Raw genomic sequence first — 11,785 nt, forward strand, 5'->3', positions numbered from 1 at the left:
ATAGCACTGATTAGAGATGAGATGGGCTCCCCTTTTACTCCAGAGGGCGAGTAGCACTACTCAAAGAGGGTGGAGGAGGCTCGGCGGAGGAAATGGAAAACCCCGAGAGGAGAAACAAGAGGGAAAGTGACCTCAAGCATCACATTTACCAAAACACATGTCACTGAATAATTACTGGAGGTGTAGTATCACCTTATATGGTGCTTCATTAGTGGTTGTTTAGGTGGAGATCTGATGTTGGAACAAAAACCATCATGAAAGCAGGAGTGACATCTGCTGGCAAAGGCTTGCTCTCATCGCTCAATATTTTCATTTCTACAATTTCCAAACTATTCGAGTACTTCATTCTACAGCGGGAGAGATTATAAATGGCAATATTCAATACTGTTGCCAGTCTTTCCAGGGGTAAACATCCCAAACAATCCGCAGAGAAACTGAAACTGAAACAGGAAAGAAAAACCAAATGACTCACAGGTGACAAGCCTCAGTTAGAGGCCGTAACTTTAAAGTTCATTTGGATGTTTGGAAGTTTTTTGTCCTAACTCATAAAATTGAGACATAAAAAATGTTTTTGCTACAGTCTTGGATACTAAAATTTAGTTTTCACAGGTTTTTACTTGTGACCCATTTAAGGGACCTGTTGGATATGAAATCACAAGCTGGCTCCATGTGGAATAGTAAAATTCTTAATATTTATCATTTTTATTATTAAACCAGTAATATTACATATGTAATGTTAAACTGTTATTTCCTAAAGGTAGCCTTTTTATTATTTGTCATGTTGTCACGCAACATGTCTGCATGACTAATTAGCTTTAAAGCCGCCAGTGAGTGTTACAGTTGGTTGCTGTACAAAGAAACTACAAAAATCTACAAGTTTTCAAATAAATCTTTATTTAAAGAAATGATGAAGAGCGCTCAGAGCGTTTCAGAGTAAAGAAGAATGCTACAAGCCATAAATAATGGTCCAAAAATTAAAAATTCAACCTGTTTAACTGTCATTTCAAGGATTAGTTAGTTTTGGGAGATAAAAATCAACACACACACACACATAATGAATTCATACTAAACCTCTTTAAAACAGTGAAATGCATGTCAAGATCAAAACACTGCTCACACACACACTGAGGAATGAACAGGATTGAGTTCCTGCAGTGCCAGAGTTCATACGCTGTGATCAGTGTAGTAAAAATGGCACTCATGCAGATATACATGAGAAAACAGAAAAGAAAAATGGTTATAGCTGGTTCAGTGTGCCGACTCTTCCCGCCTTCCTCTGGTTTCATGTGTTAGGACGGGGATGCAACACACCTACACCACTTCGATCCCCCCCTATAAACCCATTACAGCATGCATATACGGTACTGATGGCTTAACAGGTCAAAAGCCAAACATCCAGTCGTAATAATGATAAAAAAAAAAATAAAAAAAAACATTGCTCATTTCAAATTAATGAGAAACATACAGTATCTACATAGAAAACATTCAAAACGCCTTTATCTTGGAGTGATACTTTAATATGATCAGCATCCTTGACGCATGGTGTTTTTGTATTTAGAAGAAAAAAAAAAAAAAAAAACATAAAACCAGTAAAGCAGCTGAAGGTTTGGTGTGACTGCTGAGTGGAGTACCGTAGACGCTATCAGAAGGGTTCTTCCGCCAACCTCGCAAAGAAAAAATCTGCACGAGGATCCTTCACATACCAGCCTGCTCGAGTTAGAATAAAGGCTTTTACAAAAATCTAGATATTTTTCAGCAATAACCATTTATTTTCATAAGGAATTGACCGTACTAAAAGCTTTCACTACATGTGGCTGATTTTATATTGATCTGACATGCTTGACAAATAATTATTATTGCTATACAAATTCTAAATCAAGGCTGTATCAAAGTAAAGAAAAGCAATAAAGTTCTTTGTCAGCTGTGGTTAAGTCTACTGGTCCAGTTTACAGCTTATTTATCCAACCTGAAACTGCACATGGATGAGATGGCACCCCGACTGGACATCGGACGTGCAAGTTTCTGATGGGAGTTGTTAACGTACAAAACAATGCTGTTTGTTTGTATATATTCCCCCAGTAACTATGGAGTATTTGAGGAAATGCAGGAGGGAGATGCTGGTTCTGATGCTTTTTGTTTGGAAGACCAAAAGACAGAAAAATTGAGTCATAAATTCCTTTGGATTCCTTTGGTTTCTTCCAAATTCAATCAAACTGCACCAGTTTACCTCGACTAACCGAATCACTCACACCAGTTTGCTGTTGTCAAACTAAACTCATTACATTTCAAAATTTCATCTTAAATTTCAGTATTTGTCAGATTTTTTTCCTTCCAAAAGAAAAAGGAAAACTGGAGGTGATATCTGAAGGATTAAAACTGATTCGTTTGTGTTTCTTTTCTTTACTCCCTCTAAGTGGAAACGTGCAGTGATGCAGGTTTCAGATGAGCTGTTGGGTTTTGTGAGGAAAGTGAAACAACCTTTAAATACACAAACACGATAACGGAAAAGCAAAATTCATACATATACCACAAGCCTTTTATAAAATCACACATGTAATCTTTTTTTTTCTTCCCAAAAAAAAAAAACCAAAAAACAATGCATAGCATCAACAGCGTGGCAAAATTCAGCTGTACTGCACTTCATACCTAAAACCTCAGGCAGGCGACTTGTTTCCACAAGTGGAAACGGGTGAGGAAGGTTTTTGTTGATCCAGGTGGAGCCTGCTGCTCAGGTGGAGAGAGCGGTGGCGAGAGTCTAAGGTGCTCCTGTTAAAAACAACTGAGGGGGGAAAAAACAAAGAGGGGTTCGAGGGAGGGTTCGGGGAGATTTGGGCTTCTTTTGTCTTAACACTGCTGCTCAGGACCACGGCTCCTCCAACCCTGCTGACTCCACGCTGCTCTATTCAGAAGTAAGGAGCCACGAGGAGCTCGGCGCCGCCTCTTTAAGTGTCCTCCTCTTCCTCACGGTTGCCCACCACCCTCTTCCTCAGAGCCTCGTCAGGGTAACCCTGTCCTTTAGGTTCTGGGCGACCCTCGGGGGATTCTCTCCGCTTTCTCCACACTTCATGCTTGTCCCCGTACTCTTCGTAATCCTCCTCGTCATCATCTTCCTCTCCATCAGCCTCATGGTCTTCATCTTGTTGCTGGATCAACCGCGCCTGCTCCATTGCTTGTTTCTCTGCAGAATAACATGTCAAACATTTTATTTATGAACAGAGATACTGATGTGTCGCTCATGAAACAACGTTGGATATGAAACTCACTCTGATAGTAATCAGGAGAAAACCGGCGCGAGGGGAAGACGAAATCTGCGATGAACACCAGTAACTGAAAGGAAAAGACGTTTTGTTCAGGTTTTACTGCCTTAATTCGCGAGAACTATGAAAAAATTGCAACAAATTGACTCACCAGACCCAATGCGAGGCCTGAAAAGAGGGTGGCCAGGCCAAAGATGACATATGAACCCCAGTTAGGAATCCCCAGCTGCTCCGTCATGTAGTTATGACAACGCTGGAAACCACAACATCATTCTCACACACTGCTGGTCTTCGGATTAAATAGTTATTCCAGCACAATCAAAACCATAAATTATATACACAACATATTTACATGCTATAAACTCATGAATTTATAAGTGGCAAACACTCATTACTTCACAAGTACTTGTATTTGCAGAACACAATGAGGTGCCGTTATAATATCGTAAAAAGTGTCATTCTTTTACTGTGAAATTATTCCTGCAGGCATGATTTCCAGTATGTTATTAGTTGCAGTGAGTCCAGTTGTTAACTTACCCGGATAAACATTGAGAGCTTGAAGAGAGCAGACATGGAGTTCATTCTGCCAAAAGAAGACGTGGCGACAGAATATCATTCAATAGATCTTTTAACAGCAACATCAGTACAAAAGCCTTTATGTGAAAGCAAGAGGAAGCGCGCGCGCAGGGGGGGTTAAAAAAAAAAAAAAAAAAAAAAGAGACGCCAAGAATGTTGGGAACATCTGGTTTCATTTACATTTTAAAGGCGAAGAAGTGCAAAAGCAAAGTGGTGCGAGTGGACCGAATCTTCAACATCTTCATTCGAACTGGAACTGAAAACAGCAAAGAAATTCAATCTTTTCAAGACGCACAACAGAACTTTTGCCATTTTTCCAGTGACGTGCCCCCCAATCGACGGCTAATTCAGCATCCATCTTGTGTCCTGCCTGACCTGTCAGCTCTGCAGCCAGCAGAAGACGATCTTATGATACTTGTTTTATCTCTTTTTCTTGTTTTAATTGTCTTGTATTATTCTGCTGAATCATCAACAACGTGCATTCGGTGTATTTGTCTGTTTTCTTGCATGTGAAGCAAAACTCTGCTGCAACGTCACACACTATTCGGCATGAAAAAGCCATATTACACGGTTTCTCAGGAATTCACACGATAGATGTCACTGTGTCATTAAACATGTCCAGATCACGGAGTTTTATGGTCTAAAAGTTACGTATTGAGTCTTTAACACTTACAAAAATGAGGATGGTCCAAACCAGGAGGAGACGGGCTCGACTAATTTCCATTTCTGTTCATCTACAAAGCTGAGGAAGTCATCTTTCGTACGAGCTCCCTGGTACTTCCGGAAGACGCCATCTTTACAGCTGAAACACAAAAACATGCACAGACTCAGTTGTTTTGCTTTGGGCAAATCTCACCGCCTGACAACAGCAGCAATGTTAAATGCACAGATTGATTGAACTACCGATGTAATCCAGTCAGAGAAGTAGAGAGTTCAGAGAGGAACACATTACGCAACACAGAAGATTTTAATGGGGGAAAAAAGCAGTTTGAATGCAACACAAATGTCTTAGTTTTATATTACTGTAAATCATAATTACTTCTTGTTTATAAACTTCTGGCCATGTGGTATTGCTTACATGACTTGCTCATCAGATTGTCACTTGGATGAGGAATTGCAAATTTATAGAGTTAAGTGAAATTTATTTTATTTTGACATCTTTTTATTTGTAACAATATATAAAAACATTTCGCATCTTCTTGTATCCACACAGTGTTATTCAACTGGATTGCAATGAAAACCTTTTTGAAAACAAAAATAAAACTCCAAACTGCATCTGAATGAACAAAGATCCATTTAATAAATTATACTTAAAGGGGTGCTATTAAGGTATTTGAAGTTTTCTGAGCTTTCTACAGTGTTACAGTGTTGAATCCTCATCAGACATGTGAACGGCACTGTTTTTTATCACCTAAACGCATGTTTGAGTTTGAGTTTGAGTTCCAGCACTCTCTCCGTTCGGTTTTCATGGCGACGAAAAACGCGTTGTTTTAGAGAGTTTTTTCTACTTCGAAATGCTTGAGACGTCCCGGGGGATAAGGTTCGGTGATTGGTTACCTTCTACTGGTTAACAAGGGCATGTACAAATACATCAGGCGGGTGGAAAACGTCGGATAAAGTTATTTCCAACGATTGCTGGTGAGTTTACCAAAGAGAGACATCCTGCTGCATTCGTTGCTGTGGGTTGCTGTTTTCCACTTAGTTTTCAGGGTCTGATTCAGGTTCCAACATGTAGGGCTGTATGCTATGTGTTGACATTGTATTTTGTGTATTTTTATTGAGTTCATATTAGCCTAATCCTTCTGTTTATGAGATGTTACAATGACGGTGAAAGCAGGTGCAGTGTGCGCTCCCGCTGTAGCGCAGTGGCGGGAGGCGGGGCTTAATGAGGAAGAGTCTCAATCCACTCGTTTTGCCCACAGGCTGATCTGACAGCCTACTGAGAGGGTCGGTCTGAAGTAAATAAAGCGATTTGTGACAATAACTCGATCAATCCCAGCCCTTCTGGGCTCAGAAATAAAAATAAATTAGCCTGAAATGCACATAATAGTTCCACTTTAACCAATTCATGTTAAAATACAGTGATTTTAAAGAGCTTTGGGGAAAATATTAATGCAAAAGTACATGCAATTCTCAGTCATGTTAACAGAAGCTTTCTGTCGAGACTATAATACACACAAAGGAGGAAGCAACAAAAGCCACAACATGAGTAAGAACTTACTGATAAATGGTAGGAAGTGATGTTATGATGAATCGCCCGCTCAGACCTTATAGAGGAAGGAGACAAGTTTCTATCAGTGATCAGATGGAAGTCTTTGGCTCATTGCTAATGTTATAAAAGACCATCTTTTAAGTGAGTCAAATTTGTGATAAATCCTTTAAAACTCTTGGGGTTTTTTTCCCAGTTGAACTCATGCAACATAGTGTTCTTTATCAAACTTCTCCAGTACACGGTGCGACTGATGAGCAAGAATTAAATGTAACTAAAATATTTCAGTTAGGTCTGTTACAATACTATTGTAATAGAAATAATACAATCCATGCCCAAATATCAACATCCACGCACCCACACTGAAGAAAACAGTCATTTCCATCATATGAGCAGTGGCTGGCTTGCTCACTTCAATGGCCACTACTCGTTATAATCAATTTTGTACCAGTTTAACCTCTGTAGGGCAATCCCAGCCCAAAAAGCTAATGTAAGTTACACCTAAGGATCCTTCAGCTCTGTCTCTCCAGGATCTGCACTGCATACTTTACCTCAGACCGAAATTAAAATAAATTTCAAACTGAGGTTAAAAAGATCCTCTTCTGTTAGCCGTTCTCGGACTTCCAACAAAATAATCAGGTCAACAATAAATTGTTTCAAGAGGTTAAATGTTGTCATGTACCTTTTTATACATGCTGTGTTCAGTACTGATCATCGGTTGCCAAAGGTACACAACAGGTTTCACTTCAACCTCACAAAATATCCCAAAAATAACTGAATCTGAGGAAGAGCTAACAGGTGAAGTTTATCGAATCATTTCAGACCACTGCATCAGTAATGTGTCAGACAACTGAGGTGTGAAATATCCAAATGGAAGAGATCTGGAGCATCAAATGATAGCTGCATTTATGTTTTATTCCTGCCAAAGCTGTCGACATCAGAGATTGACCCTGTATTGTTCTACAGTCTATAAGTTGTACGCATGAATAAGGAGAAACCCATCATTAAACCTACTTTAAATGACAGAATTTGAAACAGCTCTGACAAAGAAATCATATTTTCCACAATTTCATAACATTACAGATACTCTTGTACAGGATCAAGGACAGCGCACAGAGAAATCACACCAAATACAAAATGAATATTTGCTGCAGACAACATTTCACAGGAAGCCCAACAATAGGCTCAATTTTTCCACTTAACTTTGTGCTAAATGTGTTATTTACTCTGTCATTGATCCTCAACAATATGAAGTTGTCAGTTACTCTAAATCTATTTCTTTTAGATTCGTAGCACAAAAAATTGGATCCAAAGATTGGAGCAAATACATAATTTTTATGGGTATTTGTTCAGCACAGTTTCAGCTAATCTGAATATTATAAGTCATAAAACTGACTGAGACTCGCTTAGATTATTGTACTTCAATTTGACTAAACTGCCTTTACGGTTATGAATAACTTATTACGATATCAAGACAGTTTAAAGGTGTAATGAAGCCCCCACCTGGCTGTTCTGTCACATCCACTTTGGCTATGTTGACCCCCATGTCCTCCCCCCAGTCCGCGAACTCCTTCCACACCGGCTGGAGTTGCTGGCATGCTGGACACCAAGGGGCATAGCTGAGGGACAGAAGAAATTAGACGTCTTTTTATTTCTCAAATAAATGACTCAATAACCCACGTGCAGGCTAAAATATTAGCAGTTGCTTGTTTTCTTCGAAAGACTAGTTGTTAGCAAACTAGCTAGTTTACAACTCGTATAATCTGCTTAGCTACAAGTGTTGAATATTTACAGAACTTTTTCCTCTTCATTATAAATAAAAAGAGGCGCGATAACATGACAGACTAGACGGAAAAGACGGACTGCTAGCTGGCCACATGCAGGAACTCAAGTCCCGCTTCAAAACATGACTGCCAAACTAGCCGAACAGCGATTAGCATTCACGTTAGCAGGACACTAACAATTCAATCATCCATTCTCCGGACAGGATCTTCTCCCAGTTCCCGTCGGTCACTTCTTTAAGACTGTCCGGCCTGGCAGATGCTGATGATGACGTTAAATATATCCACAGAAGTAAAAAGCAAATCCAGACACGACGTTTTGCTTGTGGTAGTGGAGAGAACATTATTGTGCTTCTGCCGCTGCTGCTGGCTAACAAACACGCCATAACCAGGCTGTCAGACGTTCACTTCCGTTATGCGTCTTGACGTCAGCTGCTGTGACGTCAGCTCGCAGCTGGCTACAGGGTGTTCCCATGAAGTCTATGGGTAATGGCGAGCTAGGACCAGTGTGACCAGAATCAGAGTGACCAGGACCAGTGTGGCCAGAATCAGAGTGACCAGGACCAGAGTAGCCACCATCAGGGTAGCCAGGACCGGAGTGGCCAGGACTAGAGCCAGAACTTAACTGGACTTCCATAAGTGATTATACAGAGAATCTGGTTTAATTCTTTTTTTTTTTTTTTTTTTTTTTTTTTTTAAAGCCCAGGGCTGGATTAAAAGGGCACAGGCTCCTGGGCCCAGAGTGTTCCAGAGGACCCCTTCCCCACCACAGCATTTTGAAAATTGTGAATGATACACTGAAATGACATTTCTAACATCTCTCAGCCAATGGTAGTAATAGCAAGACACTAGACACTGTGGTGTAACTACCTTTTATGTACATTTTGTTTCATGTCCAAACTGCTGGTGTTTTCCCCAAATGGGCCCCAAGTTGACACCCACGGGTCCCTGGGCCTGTGCCCATAATGCCCATTGGATAATCCGGTCTTGGAAAAGCCTTACCTGCAAAAAGGGACTTTTTCTCTTTTGGTACCAGGGCCATTTGGACTAAGTTTTAATTTATAATAATATGAATGATTAAAAGACCCCTCAAATCGAGGCTGATTTATTTTTCTGGAGATATTAATTCATAATTATTTATTATTTGCATAATGTTTAATTATTCTTGTGAAAGCCCAAAAGAATCCAATTTTTATTTTTATTGTAAAACTTAAAGTCTCCAAACCTGAACTGGATTAGTGTTCCAAGTCTGTCTAGTCCATCTTTAAAAACTTGTCCTTTAATAAATCTGTCCAGTTTTTGGGTAGATTTCTATGTCGTGCATTCAGTTCAGAAGAATTTTCCAGACTCAGCATCTCAGAACTGAAGTAAAAACTATTGCATTTTACTTTACTCTTTATGCCATTTCAGTCACTCACTTAAAGAAATGAGTTAATTATGCTCTATTATTTAAATATTTTATACTAAGAAATCTGACTGCTTCAAAGTAGTTAAATTGTTTTTGTCCACCAGGTGGCGCTGTTCTTTGGACAGTCGAGAAGACGGACAAGATATACCAGAGAAACACTGACGTGCACAAATAAAGGGCTACAAATAATTTGGTAATTGGAACCAAAATCTGGATCATACCTCCCTATAATATTGTCTTGTCATTCAAGCTGTTGATATGCCAGACATTTGTTTTTAGTATTGCATATTACTCAGTAATACTTCTATGCTGACACAAACTGTTGACTTTAGTTTTTCAATAAAATTTGATCATTTAGGAAATTACGTACGTACGAAACTACGAAGAATAAATTCCTGCATAACATTTTTTGGAGACCCTCTAATAGAGAAAGAAAAAGTCGAGATTCGGTGGATTTTGGGCTAAAACTGAGTTGACTGCTCTCTCAATTCAAAGGTGATCGGGAAAATAAATTAAATGAAAACAAATGAACTGAAATTATATTTTATTAACATATATAAAACATGGATAAAGACATTTATGTCAAAGATTTATAAAACATCTTAATATTTATTGTAAGCAAATACACTGAGTGTCTTTAACACCAATGGCTAAATTATATACATGACTGAATGAACCCACTGAGCTAAATATATCCTATCAACACTGAATGAGCAGGTTGTTTAAACATAATGTACTTTTCTAATATCCTGGAAGAGAATCAGGAAGTGTGAAGCAGCTTTCTTTCTAATGTGAGAGGACCATGTGGCTGCTGCAAGTCATCTGGATCACAAATCACTGTCACAAGGATGAATGACAGAAAAAAAAAAGTTGTAAATCACAAGTTACACAACACATTCCAACACTGTTTGCGTAAACAAAGTTGATTAAAACAGCATATTAATTATTGTATATACATTAAAGTAGAGCTGTGAGAGATCATCAGCGAACTGATTATCGGTCTATGTCAGCATTAAAATGCATCATTGGCTATTATTGGAATCAGTTTGTCCTTCTTTAGTGACATAACCTTTACACAACATGCAGGTATCATGCATTATACTTCTTCAGCTATGTCTCCTCTAACTCAAAATGATCAAATTTAAGATATGTATCGTATAATTTTTCAGATATTTTTGTTTGGCACAACCTGCTCCAAAATATTGGTATCAGTTGATGTCAGTATTGGAAATTAAGAGTCAGACAAAATTGGTATTTCAGATATTACTTAAGAAAAACTAGAAACAGCCACATAGGGTTTTTTTTCCTAAGTTGTGGAAGCATCTTAGATTTCCTCCTCTATTTCTCATAATTCTGAATTTTGACTTGCTGGTTGGAGACAGCTGGGCTCGGAGGCTTCAACCTCAATCTGTACGTGCTATTTTGTGGCAGAAATGTGCACATGTATTTTTATTCTTGTCAAACGTACACAGACACCATCAGAGATTACTTTACTGACAAGCCCATGACGGATACTAATTGTGTTTTAGACAGGATCAAAAGAGCTTAAGAAAAAAAAAACAAAAAAAAGGACTTTATCTGTCACTGTTTACACCGTCCATTTTCAACAGTTCTTCAATAGAGAGATGTTCAACCAGTGCCACACCAAAACAGTCCCCCAGGACGTTAACTCCATTGCAGCGATCGCTGGAAACACAGTGAACATGGTAAAACAGCTACTTTTTCATGTTGTTTTATGTGATGTTAAATGTGCAAGAAAGGAGGTTATGCTCACATCAGCCATTCTATCGCCAGCAAGAGGGAAGCGTGATTTGCAGGAACCCCAATGATGTTCAAAATGAAGAGTGGTGGTTGTTCCTGTGGCTGGGATTCCTGCTTCTCCCACAGAGGCGACTGCCGCGGTCAGACTACACAGGGATGACAAAGCTGTGTTGATACTGAACTAAGCAGGCATCTGCAAACCTGATCTAAATTCTGTGACTTCAGCTGGGTTTAACTTGTTAGTCAAACCAATGCTAATCCATATCAAATGGGACATAAAGTTAAAAAACAAAAATAAAAGTGGAACACACCCAATGGTGAATAACTTGCTCCAGTTTATGGGGATGCCGTTGAATTGAATGATGAAGACTGCAGCAGCCATTTTATAAAGGGCTGTTCCATCCATGTTGATATTGATCCCAAGAGGAAGCATGAACTGAGTGATTCTTGGGTTAATGTTGAGGACTCGCTCGCAACATTGGTAAGTCTGTGAGGATGCGTCGCTTGGAGACACAAGGGAAGACATATCTGGAAACATCTCTACCATGTCCACATGCTTTATTATACACACACTAATGTATATAGTGCTGTGATCTTGTAATGTTTAATCGAGATTAAGAGAACTCTTACGAGCGAGAGATGATCAGCGCCCTCAGTAAGGCAGGAAACACCCTTCTTACGACAACAAAGGGGTTTTTGCGGACCAATAACAGATAGATCAGAGGTAGAACTATTGCTCCGTGGATGATAAGCCTGACAAAGAGCAAAACTTTCAGTGTGAAAGTCAGTTATA

The 11,785-nt window shown here is 39.2% G+C and overlaps 1 protein-coding gene across 1 annotated transcript; it reads right to left on the reverse strand.

The window, feature by feature from the left end:
* Nucleotides 1-885: 885 nt before the first annotated feature.
* tmx1 (thioredoxin-related transmembrane protein 1) lies at nt 886-8,201 on the reverse strand. Its single transcript, XM_079262690.1, has 8 exons — nt 8,004-8,201; nt 7,546-7,661; nt 6,055-6,100; nt 4,507-4,635; nt 3,795-3,840; nt 3,409-3,510; nt 3,264-3,327; nt 886-3,178 (listed from the first exon to the last, which is right to left on the reverse strand). Exons 1-8 carry the CDS (start codon nt 8,165-8,167, stop codon nt 2,943-2,945), a joined length of 903 nt encoding a protein of 300 aa, XP_079118816.1. The 5' UTR covers nt 8,168-8,201; the 3' UTR covers nt 886-2,942.
* Nucleotides 8,202-11,785: the final 3,584 nt, after the last annotated feature.

The sequence above is a fragment of the Telmatherina bonti genome, assembly GCF_933228915.1.
Source record: "Telmatherina bonti genome assembly, chromosome: 22".
Classification (NCBI taxonomy): Eukaryota; Metazoa; Chordata; class Actinopteri; order Atheriniformes; family Telmatherinidae; genus Telmatherina; species Telmatherina bonti.